Genomic DNA, 15,082 nt, shown 5'->3' with positions numbered 1-15,082 from the left:
GTTGGAGATGACGTGTACTTGTTGGCCAGGACACCATCTTTGAGTGTATTGACTTTCCAAGGGCATTGATATAAATGGGAATACATTTTACATGACCGCCCAAGATAAAAAAAGCATCAACCAAAATAATGGTGTCTGCTCGGAGTTTTTGGGTACCCCGATCAGTTTGGGTAGCAAGGATGTTACGATGAAAGAGACGCTCAACATGTTGTTGAAAGATGTGAAACTTTTCAGAAACGTCAGATTTTTTTGAGTAAGTAGATCCAGTTGAACTTGCTACCAACAGAAACGGGTCCAGGACCCCACACATCGCCTTTGATTCGCTACTAGGCTAGGCTTGTCAACTGCTACGAACCGGCACTGGGATGAACTTGACGGCCCAACCAACGGGCCACGACACGGTGGCGATGGCGAGGCAGACGCCCCATTGCCCCAAGCCGAGCTTCGTGGTACCAACGAACTTCGTGAGCACCTCCACCGTCACCACCTGCAGCACGAGCGCCAGGGCGACGATGAGGAGGAACATCCTATTCTTGAGCACCCCGGCAAGGACGTTGTCCCTCATGTTGAACTCGTTGAACACCTGGAAGAGCATGAAGACATTGAAGATCATGGTGGCACTGGCTTGGTCATCGTTGCCAAGGAATTGGAGCCCCAGCAGCACGGCGATCTGAAACATTGCCTGCGCGGCCATGATGTAACACATGGCATTGTTGATGAGCCGTGTCGTGCGGGAAATGGGTGGGGATTCCATGAGCGCGTCGGTGGGCTTGTCAGTGGATAGCGCCAGCGTGCTCATGACGCCCATCACCAGGTTCACCCACATGATTTGCACGGTGGTCAGTGGAACGTTACCCATGGTGACCGCCGACATGAAGTTGACGATGATTGCGACGGCGTTGACGATGATGTGGAACTGGATGAACTTCTGGAAGTTGTGATAGGCACAGCGTCCCCACCGGGTAGCCTTCACCACTACGTCGAACTTGCCGTTGAGGAAGATGGTGTCCGTGGAGACATCGGTGCCATGGACGTCCATGCACAGCACCACGTCGGCCTCCTTGAGAGCCGCCGCATCATTGATGCCCTCGCCGGCGGTCACGGCCACCACGTGGCCCTTGTGCTTCAGCCGCTTCACCAGCAACAGCTTGTCTTGGGGCCGGGAACTCGCCATGACACGGATCTTGTCCACCATCTGGAGTTGTCGTGTCACTGACATGGCCCGGAACTGGTGTCCCTCGATGACGACTCCGTCGGGGTCATTGCTCGAAATGATGCCGCACTCCTTGGCGATAGTAAGGGCCATGAGGATGTTATCGCCGGTGAGCATCTTCACGGCCATGCTTGCCTTTGTGCAATCTTCAATGGTGGCATTGACCTCTGGTCGGCAAGTGTCTTTCAAGCCGACTATACCTAACAATGTCAGTTCCTCCAGGTGATGAACCTTTGATTGCTCAGTGTCGTCAACCTTTTTATAAGCAAAGCCGAGGCACCGGAGGCCGCTTGCCACCATATCGCGGATCACCTTCTCAAGCTTGTTCCGCTGCTCCACACCGAGTTCACGCACCGTTGCATCCGTGTCCATGTACATGGAGCACATGGCAAGGAGCACCTCCGCGCCGCCTTTCCAGTGCGCGACCAACAAACGTGTGGCCTTGTCCCTGATTATTGCACGGCTGGGGCTGGGCTTCTCGTCGGAGTTGAAAGCCTCCACATGTACTACCTTGCAGCTCCTCTTCAAGGCGGCAGCATCCATGGAGAGGTCCGCCGTGGCCCATGACAGAAGTGCCTTCTCCACCGGGCTGCCCGATATCTCCGGTTGGGATACATTGTCCGGCTTGTACACGCTTCCGGTGGTGTTGAGCCCGACGCCCTGGCACAGCAGGCCAACGACGCTGCTAGATATCGCCGTGGGGGTTCTAGGTCGGGCAGTGCCGACCCAGAACTCGGTCACCTCCATCCTGTTGAGGGTGAGCATTCCGGTCATGTCGGTGCAGATGACCGTGACCGACGCCGACAAACTGTGCACCAGCGCCTTATCCTTCACCATCATCTTCATGGCAAAGGTGGCCATGAGAGACACCGCAATCGGCACGCCCTTTTCAATCAACAGCGGCTTTCCCGTGCTACTGTTGGTGAAATGGCGAACGAGGAGCACGGTGAAGGCGACAAGCGCGACGGCGACGGTAGCCTTGCCGATGGTTGAAATGAGACTCTCGAGGCGCTCCTCTAGCGGCGCCGGGCGAGTGTTCAATTTCAACGTTGAGAGGATGCTCCAAGCCGTGGTGTTGGTGCCGACGGCGGTGACGAGCATGGAGCCGTGGCCGTTGACGACCTTCACGCCGGAGGCGAGGAAGGGGTTCGTCCCGGCGTCGATGTCGATAGGGCCGGGATGTCCCGTCAAACTCGACTCGTCCACCTGGAAGCCGTGGCCGTCTAGGAACACCCCGTCCGCTGGAACGACGTCGCCGGTCTTGAGTATGAGCACGTCGCCGACGACGACGTCAAATACGGAGATCTCCTGTCTCCTGGCGGCGCGGACGACGGTGACGACAAGGTTGGCGGACTCGGTGGCGAGCTTGTGGTCCCTCTTGGCCTGGGCGTGGCTGATGACCGCGGTGACGCCGAAGACGACGAATGCGGCGAGGAAGATGGTGGCACCGTCGTACCACCCGTCCTTGACGCCATGCTCCATGATGCCTAAGCCGAGGGAGACGGCGGCACCGGCGAGTAGCGCGACGACGGAGACGTGGCCGAGCGCGTCCAAGACGTGGCGGAAGAAGGTCCTGGGCCTGGGCTTGGGGCACGTATTGTCGCCGAACTCCTTCTTGCGCCAGCTCAACGTCATGTCCTCGTCCCTGATGCCCCGCTTCGGGTGGGAAGTGAGCTTGGCCGCGATGCCGGTGCTTCCGCCGAGGCGGCGAAAGCAGTCATGGCACTTATCCTTGACGAGGCCCCTGATGGAGGAGGAGACTGCAGCAGCATCAGCATCAGCTTCAGCGTGAGAGTGACCTTCGTCCTCGTGGGGCATGTACATGTCCTCGTGAGATGCTTACTTAGCTTGGTCATTTTCGTATAGAAAAGTCCGACGTCGGCGAAGCATCAGGGCCGGTCCTGAGAATTCGGGGGCTCGGGACGGAACTAGAATCCAGGGGCCCGGGCGTAGAGCATAAAATCATATACAAAAAATGATCTTTTATTCTTCGCTGAAGGCAATATGTTAATTTTTATTATATACAAGTCTCTTCTTTGGATTGTTTTGATGATAAAAATATCGGACCTAATAGTTTATTCACTGATAATCATGGTATTTTAGCAGATAGTCACTCACGTTTATATGATTGATGTTAATGTAAATATCATATTATGTAAAATCCTTGTTTTCCAAATTTATATTACTTTTTTTCCTCCACAACAACTTCCGGTAAGTTATCAAATACGAAAATTATAACCCCAATAACATCTATCCACAAACATTATCTAATGAATATATTATTAATCCCATCAAAAACTGAATAGATTAATAATGGCCTAGTTGCAACAATCTAGAGGAAATTTTGATGATCATATATAAATTTAAATAAAGCTTCCCAGTTAAATCTCACACGGCTTACACTAGCAGATAAATTGAGATCCGAGGCATATAACTTATCTTTTCTAATCACGCCATCACACTGTATCGCCTCTCGGCGAGTCGGCATGGTTACGTGGAAGGCATGGCTATCGCCGGCGGTTCAGTCATCCTTCGACACGGAGCTTGTGTGAGTCAAAGCGCCGCCACGCACACATAGGAGATGGATATCAAGTGCCGTGCTGCTACTGTAGGGGACGATCTATTCTCTCAACTCTCAGCTTCTGTAACCTTTGAACATTCCGGGTATGTCCCCTTTATAAAAGATCCGCTTGACCTGGCTGAAAATTAGGAGAACATCTGAAAATGAAACAATTAAGCGCATAATTTTCGGCTGGCAAATTAAGGAACAAATCACTAGCGATTTTCCCCATAACTACTCCCAATTAATCGCATGCAATAACAAATTACTCCTCAATCGTAGCTGGAAGGAAATCCTGGGAAACGGTAATACCATTTAGTTTTCGCGTAGGAGGTAGGCGATACTTTGGGATTTGATCAGGGAGCTAATCCCATACAAGACGAGAACACGTATGTGGGGCCCCTTGGCATCAGGGGGCCCGGGGCGACCGCCCCGATCGCCCCCCTCCCCCCCCCCTCAGGGCCAGGCCTGCCAAGCATCCGTCGTCCGTCGTGAAGTCGGTAGGAATTTCGACTACGCCGGTCGACTTTCGCAGGGAAGGCGTGTGCGGCGTGCAAGTAATGTTAATACATAAGTTTACATAGGTTTACAAAGAGGTGGATTTTGATTAAAGATTATAAGGGAAATGAGGACCTCATTCCCTTAAAAATCTGGTTAGTTAGAAAGAAAGAATCCTAATCAACATGTAATAATTGGTTATATGTCTAGCAGGCCAGCAATCCACGTGCGCAGCCGATAGGAACGCCACCCGCTATGGCACACGGCGGTCTGTAGGAGGCCCAAAACCCGGCACGTGTAAAGTGCCTCAGGCGCTTTTTTGCAAAACAACAATAATAGGAAAGTCACTGAGACGCTTTTTCGAAAAAAAAAACAGAAAAGTCAGTGAGACGAAAGACAGATTGATGAGGTGTTTGCATGCCACGCTTCGCTTTATATAGTGAAGGGGCGGAGGGGGGGGGGTGTTAACGGAGATGCTTACTTAGCTTGGTCGTTTTCGTATAGAAAAGTCCGACGTCGGCAAGCATCCGCCGCCCGTCGTGAAGTCGGTAGGAATTTCGCGGCGGGCCGAGCAATTCACGTGCGCAGCCGATAAGAACGCCACCCGCTATGGCACGCAGCGGTCCGTGGGAGGCCCAAAACCCGGCACGTGTAAAGTGCCTGAGGCGCTTTTTCGTAAAAACAAAAAAACAGAAAAGTCCCTGAGGCGCTTTTTCGCAAAAAAGAACATAAAAGTCCCTGCGGCGATGGTGGGGAACTTTCTTGCGGGCGCGTGATACTTTTGTCCGCTCCGTACTTTGTGGGGGCCGTCTGTCATCCTCGTGCTGACGCAACCCGCGTGCGCGTAGCTTTTCTAACTCACGCTGTCCGGTGGTCCGTCCCGCGCATGCTCCGAAACCTGCACGGACAGATGCGTTTGGATCGAGCGTTCGCCCTGCCCTAATTATTTTATAACAAGAAACGGTCACGAAGGTCCTAGACACTGCATTACACCACATAAGACAGGATTACAAAGCGGTTTACATCAAGACATCAAAGAAACATGATATATCAAACAAGTCCCCGTCTTTCATAAAGAGGACCCCAAACGAAAAGATGAGAAAGCAGTCCGGTCCTATGTTTAAATCAGTACTTTAGTAATCTATAGACACAAATTCATAGCCTCGGAGGATGAATATTATTATGTGTTAAAAAATCCTAGATTTTTCTTTTTTGCACAACCCTCATTTCAATGTATTTCGTCCTGAAAATTTACGCACTTGTGCATTATGCCTCCTTGTATATCTATTGTTTTTTTCCGAATTTTTTAAAATGTAAATATACTAATTTGTATGAATTTTGAATTTTTCAGAAACCAACTTCATTGGACTTCTTCCCCCAAAAGGAATTTTCGATTGCAGCATTGATATGTACTCCGTTCATATTAAAATAGTTGTCAAATGCTTGTCGTGATTTTAGTTCGACCTAAAACCACCACAAATATTTTGAAACAGAGGGAGTATTTATTATTTAGCAGTCGCACCTAGGTCATCTCCGGAAAACAACACAAACCGACTAGATATAGAAAAATAATTGTTACCAAATCCCCTTCTTAACTAATGGTCTTTGGTAAGAATGCTTTTTTTGACCATGAAAAAAATTAAAAACATAAAATTATGAAGGAATCTTAGTTTCCACAAGAGTTTCTCGGTAAAACCACAAGCACAATTAACCAATATTTGCACAGGGATCTCATTGTAAAATTGCTATCAGCAGTTAGCATCCATTCGATCTTATCATTACCATACCATCATTATCTCCTCACATCGTAGTTTGAGACTATTTCAAATCTTAAGCGATTCTCAAAAAAGGATTTATTCTTAAGATAGAACCATTTCGTCCTTTAACAATGGCTTAATCAACTAAGATATTATGATAAAAAATTGCTATAAATCCTATGGTAGAAAAAAATTGAGTGGCTTATCACCAACCCAACAATATTTCCAAGACATAGTGTTGTTTCCATTACCTAACACCCTGTTGTAATGTTTAGAAAAAATGTATAAGCTTTTAACAAGCTAGCTAGTCCAAAAATAGTAATATCACACCTTAGATTTAATCAAATAAATACACTTGTTATTTAAATATTCATTCAACAACACATCTTGTCACAATCGAAATTCATTTCTAATTTCCAGAAATAATTGGCCTGTAGTGCTTTATTCATATGTTTCAAATTGAATATATCTAGGCCATCCTGGTCTTTGGTTTTGTAGCAAGTTTTCTAGTTTACTGTCCGTAACCGTGCTAGGCCAAATGAAAGCATCTTCAAGGGCCACGAAATAGAGGAGGGCATTGAGTTTTGTATTGACTTTATTCCTGACATTAAGCCGATTGGTGTTCCTCAATCGCGGCATGAGGGAAAACTGAGTGGAAAAGGCATGCTAGGACCAAACTCAATAATATGTAGGAACGGACATTCTTGGGCGCAAGCACACTACACAGTTATACAAAAATACCTTGGTGGCCCCGTACATCAATGAACATGAGAATATTCTATGCTCCAAACACATGGAGTAGTCTGACGACTCGATTACACGTGAACACATGGGGACTTTTTGTGGTTGGTTGCAAACACATCTCATGAGTAACAACACTGTTGGAGATGACGTGTACTTGTTGGCCAGGACACCATCTTTGAGTGTATTGACTTTCCAAGGGCATTGATATAAATGGGAATACATTTTACATGACCGCCCAAGATAAAAAAAGCATCAACCAAAATAATGGTGTCTGCTCGGAGTTTTTGGGTACCCCGATCAGTTTGGGTAGCAAGGATGTTACGATGAAAGAGACGCTCAACATGTTGTTGAAAGATGTGAAACTTTTCAGAAACGTCAGATTTTTTTGAGTAAGTAGATCCAGTTGAACTTGCTACCAACAGAAACGGGTCCAGGACCCCACACATCGCCTTTGATTCGCTACTAGGCTAGGCTTGTCAACTGCTACGAACCGGCACTGGGATGAACTTGACGGCCCAACCAACGGGCCACGACACGGTGGCGATGGCGAGGCAGACGCCCCATTGCCCCAAGCCGAGCTTCGTGGTACCAACGAACTTCGTGAGCACCTCCACCGTCACCACCTGCAGCACGAGCGCCAGGGCGACGATGAGGAGGAACATCCTATTCTTGAGCACCCCGGCAAGGACGTTGTCCCTCATGTTGAACTCGTTGAACACCTGGAAGAGCATGAAGACATTGAAGATCATGGTGGCACTGGCTTGGTCATCGTTGCCAAGGAATTGGAGCCCCAGCAGCACGGCGATCTGAAACATTGCCTGCGCGGCCATGATGTAACACATGGCATTGTTGATGAGCCGTGTCGTGCGGGAAATGGGTGGGGATTCCATGAGCGCGTCGGTGGGCTTGTCAGTGGATAGCGCCAGCGTGCTCATGACGCCCATCACCAGGTTCACCCACATGATTTGCACGGTGGTCAGTGGAACGTTACCCATGGTGACCGCCGACATGAAGTTGACGATGATTGCGACGGCGTTGACGATGATGTGGAACTGGATGAACTTCTGGAAGTTGTGATAGGCACAGCGTCCCCACCGGGTAGCCTTCACCACTACGTCGAACTTGCCGTTGAGGAAGATGGTGTCCGTGGAGACATCGGTGCCATGGACGTCCATGCACAGCACCACGTCGGCCTCCTTGAGAGCCGCCGCATCATTGATGCCCTCGCCGGCGGTCACGGCCACCACGTGGCCCTTGTGCTTCAGCCGCTTCACCAGCAACAGCTTGTCTTGGGGCCGGGAACTCGCCATGACACGGATCTTGTCCACCATCTGGAGTTGTCGTGTCACTGACATGGCCCGGAACTGGTGTCCCTCGATGACGACTCCGTCGGGGTCATTGCTCGAAATGATGCCGCACTCCTTGGCGATAGTAAGGGCCATGAGGATGTTATCGCCGGTGAGCATCTTCACGGCCATGCTTGCCTTTGTGCAATCTTCAATGGTGGCATTGACCTCTGGTCGGCAAGTGTCTTTCAAGCCGACTATACCTAACAATGTCAGTTCCTCCAGGTGATGAACCTTTGATTGCTCAGTGTCGTCAACCTTTTTATAAGCAAAGCCGAGGCACCGGAGGCCGCTTGCCACCATATCGCGGATCACCTTCTCAAGCTTGTTCCGCTGCTCCACACCGAGTTCACGCACCGTTGCATCCGTGTCCATGTACATGGAGCACATGGCAAGGAGCACCTCCGCGCCGCCTTTCCAGTGCGCGACCAACAAACGTGTGGCCTTGTCCCTGATTATTGCACGGCTGGGGCTGGGCTTCTCGTCGGAGTTGAAAGCCTCCACATGTACTACCTTGCAGCTCCTCTTCAAGGCGGCAGCATCCATGGAGAGGTCCGCCGTGGCCCATGACAGAAGTGCCTTCTCCACCGGGCTGCCCGATATCTCCGGTTGGGATACATTGTCCGGCTTGTACACGCTTCCGGTGGTGTTGAGCCCGACGCCCTGGCACAGCAGGCCAACGACGCTGCTAGATATCGCCGTGGGGGTTCTAGGTCGGGCAGTGCCGACCCAGAACTCGGTCACCTCCATCCTGTTGAGGGTGAGCATTCCGGTCATGTCGGTGCAGATGACCGTGACCGACGCCGACAAACTGTGCACCAGCGCCTTATCCTTCACCATCATCTTCATGGCAAAGGTGGCCATGAGAGACACCGCAATCGGCACGCCCTTTTCAATCAACAGCGGCTTTCCCGTGCTACTGTTGGTGAAATGGCGAACGAGGAGCACGGTGAAGGCGACAAGCGCGACGGCGACGGTAGCCTTGCCGATGGTTGAAATGAGACTCTCGAGGCGCTCCTCTAGCGGCGCCGGGCGAGTGTTCAATTTCAACGTTGAGAGGATGCTCCAAGCCGTGGTGTTGGTGCCGACGGCGGTGACGAGCATGGAGCCGTGGCCGTTGACGACCTTCACGCCGGAGGCGAGGAAGGGGTTCGTCCCGGCGTCGATGTCGATAGGGCCGGGATGTCCCGTCAAACTCGACTCGTCCACCTGGAAGCCGTGGCCGTCTAGGAACACCCCGTCCGCTGGAACGACGTCGCCGGTCTTGAGTATGAGCACGTCGCCGACGACGACGTCAAATACGGAGATCTCCTGTCTCCTGGCGGCGCGGACGACGGTGACGACAAGGTTGGCGGACTCGGTGGCGAGCTTGTGGTCCCTCTTGGCCTATACGTCGCACTCGGAGACTTAGCTGCGATCCCGATTCGCCTAAGTAATACCTTCCTCGGAGTGTACCCTATATGTTCCACTCAGAGTCTGCGTTCTGATCAAGAATCACCTAAGTCCTAATATTCTACGAGTACACATTAAGTGTTCAACTCCAAACAGCATTCAAGCAAAAGAATAATTGTTTTCGTTGTGACATCAGCAGTCTAGAAACGATAACAGACTCGGTGCGGATCAAGCTTACCCACACCGATTTAAAAGTATGACAGCCAACAGAAGTGGCCAGAATATCTTACAGGCAAACACTCGGCATACCGAGGATAAAGTTCGATCATGACTCAGCTGGGCCCGCGTCAGGACTGGAGGGTTCCACAAAGGTATCCAGGTCGATTCCATCAGCAATGCGGGTCGCAGTCTCCAAGAATGTCTCCATGAAGTCTTCGAATTGAAGCTTCTTCGTGTTGGCAACTTTCAAGGCTTTCAGCTTCTCTTCCCGCACTTCTTTGCAATGGACTCGGACCAAGGACAGCGCCACATCAGCACCGCAACGCGCTGCCGATTTCTTCCAAGATTGCACTCGGGCCGGAATCTCCCCCAGTCGCCCCAACAGAGTCTCCATCTTCTCCCGCGACTCCTCTTCCGGCCAAAGCTCCTTCTCAATGCGGCTGAAGATTTCTCTCAGTCGGTTGATGAACGGACCCACTTTGCCTACGCGGATATAAGCACGGAGTAGATTCCGGTTGGCGTCCTCGCTGAGTGGTACATTGTCCTTCATGGATCGTTCCACGGCCGCCGCTTCAGCTTCGGCGTCACCACAAAAATCTGCAACAAACGAGCAAATAGAAATTACAAACCGAGTGTTCGTCACAAGATACAACCACTCGACAAATCATCAGACTTACCAGCCAGACGACTCATCATCTGGACAGCCCAGTCGTTCACATACTTCTCCTGAGCTGTCCATCGTTTGTTCCAAGCAGTCATTTGATCGTACACTTCGGTCCTCTGTTTCTTCAGCCTCTCCACCTCCGCCACCAACGCCCTGTTTGCCTCCAGCGCCTCCTCCAACGATTTCTCTCGAACTTCGAGCGCGTTCTTCATGCCAGTCATGGCGAGCGTTGCGGCTTCTAGTTCACCAGCATAGTGGTTCTTCTCAGCCCTCAAGGCTTCATAAGCGCTCCCCATCTCACACGTTTTCTACAAAACGAAACAAAGGGTTATCAGCAACTTTCTCAATACACACTACGTTCTTCAGACCCCTGCCGACGCAAGCAGTCGACAGCGGTCTCGGGGACTACACCCAGTGGGTTCACTAAGAGTGACCCCACTGGCATGCACCTCAAGCAGGTCTGCCCTATTGAGGTGCACGTTTTCACCTACGCCTCCGAGGCTAAAGCTACTCCACCTGTGTGCAGTTTACTCTAGGGGACTCTTACCGCAAGAGTGCTCCGACTGCAGTAAGTACTTGCACTCAGAAATCTTGTCTACGGACACGACAAAAATAAAGAACAAATGTATAAAGACAACTGTCGGTGCAAGCACTCGACAGAAGTCTCGGGGACTACACCCACTGGGTTCACTCGGAGTGAATCCATTGCAAACAACAGATTACGACAACACCCAGTGGGTTACAAAAGAAAAGTAAGTACTTACTAGACTACTTACTCGGATGTCGTCGCGCAGCTCCAAGCTTTGCTAGTACAAAGCCGCAACGGAGTCATAAGCCTTCTTGGCCTCCCCGGTCATCAGCTCCGCTTGGATCATGGCTCCCTTGGCCGCTCCCACCTGCTCCTCTGGGACACACCGACTGCTGAATTCAACATTCGACGAACCGGGAACCATGGGAAGATCCTGGGGCATCCCAAGGTTCGCCCCAGTCAGTTCGTCACCCACCGGCACTGGTTCGGTCGGTGGAGGCATTTCAGTCGGCGGAGCGTCGGCAGCAGGGGCAGCAGCAGGAGGAGTAGCCTCAAGGATAGGCTCCACGACAGGCTCCGCGGACGGGTCGGCTCTCCCCTGTCCGTCTTTGTCCGCGTGAATCGCCCCTGACAAGCCGAATAGCATGATGATTCGGAAAAAGAAATGGATAGTACAGTCTACAGGAATAAAACACCTGACTCTCCTACAACATACCCGGCTGGGACGAGACGACGTTGTCTCTGTCCATGGGGTCATCCCCTTGGCGGACCGGAGAGGTTGTAGAAGTGGCGACCCTGTCAAGTGAAGCCCATTCGACTTGTAAAGCGAGAGTTCACTCGGATAACATAAAAAGCCGAGAGTTGGATTCGCTTACGTGGATGTGACGGGGATGGCAACCCTCATGCGCGGCAGAGCCCTCAGAGGTTTAGGCCCACTCGGTTTGGGTGCCCTGGGAGATTGGCCTGCAGGCTCAGCGGGGGCGTCCCTGGACCTCTTCGTGCCTCGAGCACTCGGGGCCGCCGGAGCGGTAGGTAGAGCACTCGACAACGCGGGGGGAGCCGAAGGGATGACAGGCTCGTGTCGACGCTTACTCCGCTGTTCTGGCGGTGGAGGCGGAGAGTCGCGCTCTTCGTCTTCTTCCTCCTCCTCGCTGTCCTCCTCCTCTGACTCCCTGCTGTCGGAGACATATTCAGCGCTATCCACGCTCCCCTCCTGGCTACCTTCTTCCTCCTCCTCCTTCGGATCCCCGTTCGAGACAGGGGAGGACCAGTTGGTCCATTCCTACATGAGATTCAGTCGGAAACATTAAACATCACACGAGGATATAAATGAACGACTGAAATCAAAACAGTTCGATATATTCGGTTAATGCTACTCACCTGATTCGGTGGCGGGTTGTCCGCGCTGTAAGGCACCACTCGGCGAGCTCCTTTAGGGTTCTCGCAAGGTCCCGTGATTTGGAGCACTATCGAGGTCACCTTCTCCTCGAGTATGCCCACCGCAACGGTCCGAGTGGAGTCCTCGGGCCCCGTGTAGAGCCACATAGCATGGTGGCGAGCTTGTAGAGGCTGGATCCGTCGACCGATGAAGACTTCCAACAGGTCAATACCGGTGACCCCCCTCCTGACAACATCCGCGAGTGCCTCGACCAAAGGCTGGATGTCATTCCTCTCGGCTTTCGAGAGGGCGAGTTGCTTGGGTGGAGCAGGGTGATCCAGACTAAATGGAGGCAGCCCAGTCGACGCGTTCGGACAGGCTATGTCCTGGCAGTAGAACCACGTCGACTGCCAGTTCCTAACCGACTCGTTCAGCTGGAGAGCAGGGTAGCTACTCCGACTCTTTTTCTGAAACCCTAAACCCCCACAGAGCTGGAGGAGGTGCGTCTTGTCATCCGACTGATTGAGACGTTTGATGGTTTGAGAGCGGGCGGAGAAGATATGTTTGAACAAACCCCAATGAGGGGGGAAACCGATAAAGCATTCACACAGAACAATGAAGGCAAAAAGGTGGGCGATGGCATTCGGAGGGAAGTGATGGAGTTGAGCACCAAAATGATTCATGATGCCCTTGAAGAAAGGGTGGGGGGCAGAGAGAAACCTCGGTGAACGTGGCTGAGGAGCAAGACACGCTCCCCCTCCCGCGGCGCCGGCTCAATCTCGTCGTCCGCCGGCAACCTCCAAGATTTATGCACGAGCTGGCCGTGCTCAACCAGCTCCAACAGGTCCCCCTCCGTCACTGTGGAGGGGAGAAAGTCTCCCTGGATCCATCCCGCTGGCAATGGCCGCTGCCGCCGCTGAGCAGCCGCCGCCTTGCCCTTCTTCTTCCTTGCCTCCATCTTGCTGGTCTGGCCCTTGGTCATGGCGGCGATGGCGAGCTTCCGAGAAGGATGGGAAGAGAAAGGCGTATGAGCGCAAGAGGTGGCGAGGAAGACGGAGCAAGCGAGAGCAGAGGATTCGGCGAGCGTAACCGAAGGGTCTCATCGGCCGGAGTTAAATAGAACACCGACTGGGTCGTTGGCGAGCGGGCCTGAAATCTTATCCGCCCAACCAGCCGCGGCGATATCGGCGGAAGAGTTGAAGGCGCGAGGATCGAGGAGTCAGGCGCTACTCGAGCGCGCTGACGTCGCCCCCTCTAAGCGCGCGGAACCCAAAATTTGAGATCCCGGAAAATCCGCCGTTGTCAGTTGACCGGTCGTGTCAAAAGATGTCGCGAAGGCACTCGGTTCCCGACAGTCCGCTCTGCAAAACACATTCACTCGGATCATCGGCCAAGAGAGATAGAATGGATAGAGGCAAGCAACGCCCAAGCCGAACCTAGTCCAGTCGGATCTGAGCATCGAGCACTGCTTTGACGTTTCAACCCCAATCCATTCGGGGACTAATGATGGGGTCATAGTCCTAGGGTAGGGTCATAGGCCTGTCCTACAGGTCCTACCCAAGGACTACCCCACGCAAGGGACAGGACCTTAAGTATGCCCGACTGTATTAAGGTGTCCCCATCATCCAGTCGGTAACGGGCCCAGAATCATCCAATCGGAGACTAAGACTCGGAGGACACCGGACCTACCGACTGGATACACTCGGTGCGTCGTAACCTCCCTGGAGGGAGACTGCCGTACGTTTCTGGGTGCATTAACTAGCATTTATAGCATACGTTACCTGTAACGCATGCATTCAATCGCCACTACTCCACCCTTGAATCAGAACCGTTGTGGAGGGCAGCGCACTCTATATAAGCCGCCCTCCCCCACTGGTAAAAGGGTTAGAAAAACATTGTACTCCATATTACACTCGGTAACCAGCTCCAAGAGCACTGAGACGTAGAGCTATTACCTCCACCGTAGAGGGGCCTGAACTCATACAACCTCGCCGTAGCTAGGACTCTGCCCATCTCATTCGTACCCCACATATCTACTGTCACGCTTATACCCACGACACTATGAATTGATCAAAAAACCCTAAATTAACTATGACATATATATATATATATATATATATATATATATATATATTCTCCCACAGTTTTGCCAATATGCAACAAGGAAAATTGTTTCACTACAACTAAAGAGAAATTGATCTTTAGGATTACAATAGAACATATTGCTATCCTATATGCAATTTTCATAACCTTGGATCAAAGAAAAGCCTCAAAACTTACCTCGCCCATTGGAACACCGTGACATTTCTCTTAAAACAAAGTTGGATGACGGCAACAGCTTCTTGATTGGCCGTGTACTCGAGATCAAGCCCCATGAACTTGTCTTTCTCCTCCGCCACTTCAAGTCGTTCCTCGAAATAGGAAAGAAAATGCAGCACCATGGCGCTATCGTTCGTGTAGACGACCTTGAGTTCTGTCATGCCATTTGCGAGCACCTTTCCGTAGCGAGTGATTGGATCATCATTAGTAGGAAAAAACCTTATAGGTAGGATCCTAGTAGTAGCGCTGGAATATAGCACGCGCCGCTCCTACTTAGCAGTAGCGCTGGAAACATAAAGCGCTACTACTAGGGTCCATAGCAGTAGCGCTGGATATATTTCCAGTGCTACTACTAAAGTAGGCCCAACGACGACAGCGACGGTAGCATTAGTAGCAGCGCGCGCTACTGTTAAGTTTAATAGCAGTAGCGCTTGCCTGAAACCAGCGTTACTGCTAAGTCTAT

The 15,082-nt window shown here is 51.6% G+C and overlaps 2 protein-coding genes across 2 annotated transcripts; both read right to left on the bottom strand.

Annotated features, from left to right (window-relative positions):
- Positions 1–340: 340 nt before the first annotated feature.
- On the bottom strand, positions 341–3,037 carry LOC123441332 (calcium-transporting ATPase 7, plasma membrane-type-like). Its single transcript, XM_045117813.1, has one exon. The coding sequence runs from the start codon at positions 3,035–3,037 to the stop codon at positions 341–343; it is 2,697 nt and encodes an 898-aa protein (XP_044973748.1).
- Positions 3,038–7,248: 4,211 nt separating this feature from the next.
- On the bottom strand, positions 7,249–14,741 carry LOC123441331 (calcium-transporting ATPase 7, plasma membrane-type-like). The gene is made up of 3 exons (XM_045117812.1): positions 14,598–14,741; positions 10,555–10,701; positions 7,249–9,504 (listed from the first exon to the last, which is right to left on the bottom strand). The coding sequence occupies exons 1-3, from the start codon at positions 14,739–14,741 to the stop codon at positions 7,249–7,251; spliced, it is 2,547 nt and encodes an 848-aa protein (XP_044973747.1).
- Between the last annotated feature and the right edge of the window lie 341 nt (positions 14,742–15,082).

Source organism: Hordeum vulgare, chromosome 3H (assembly GCF_904849725.1).
Source record: "Hordeum vulgare subsp. vulgare chromosome 3H, MorexV3_pseudomolecules_assembly, whole genome shotgun sequence".
NCBI classification, from domain to species: domain Eukaryota; kingdom Viridiplantae; phylum Streptophyta; class Magnoliopsida; order Poales; family Poaceae; genus Hordeum; species Hordeum vulgare.
The sequence above is the reverse complement of the archived record's forward strand: the minus strand, read 5'-3'. Positions and strand labels throughout refer to the sequence as shown.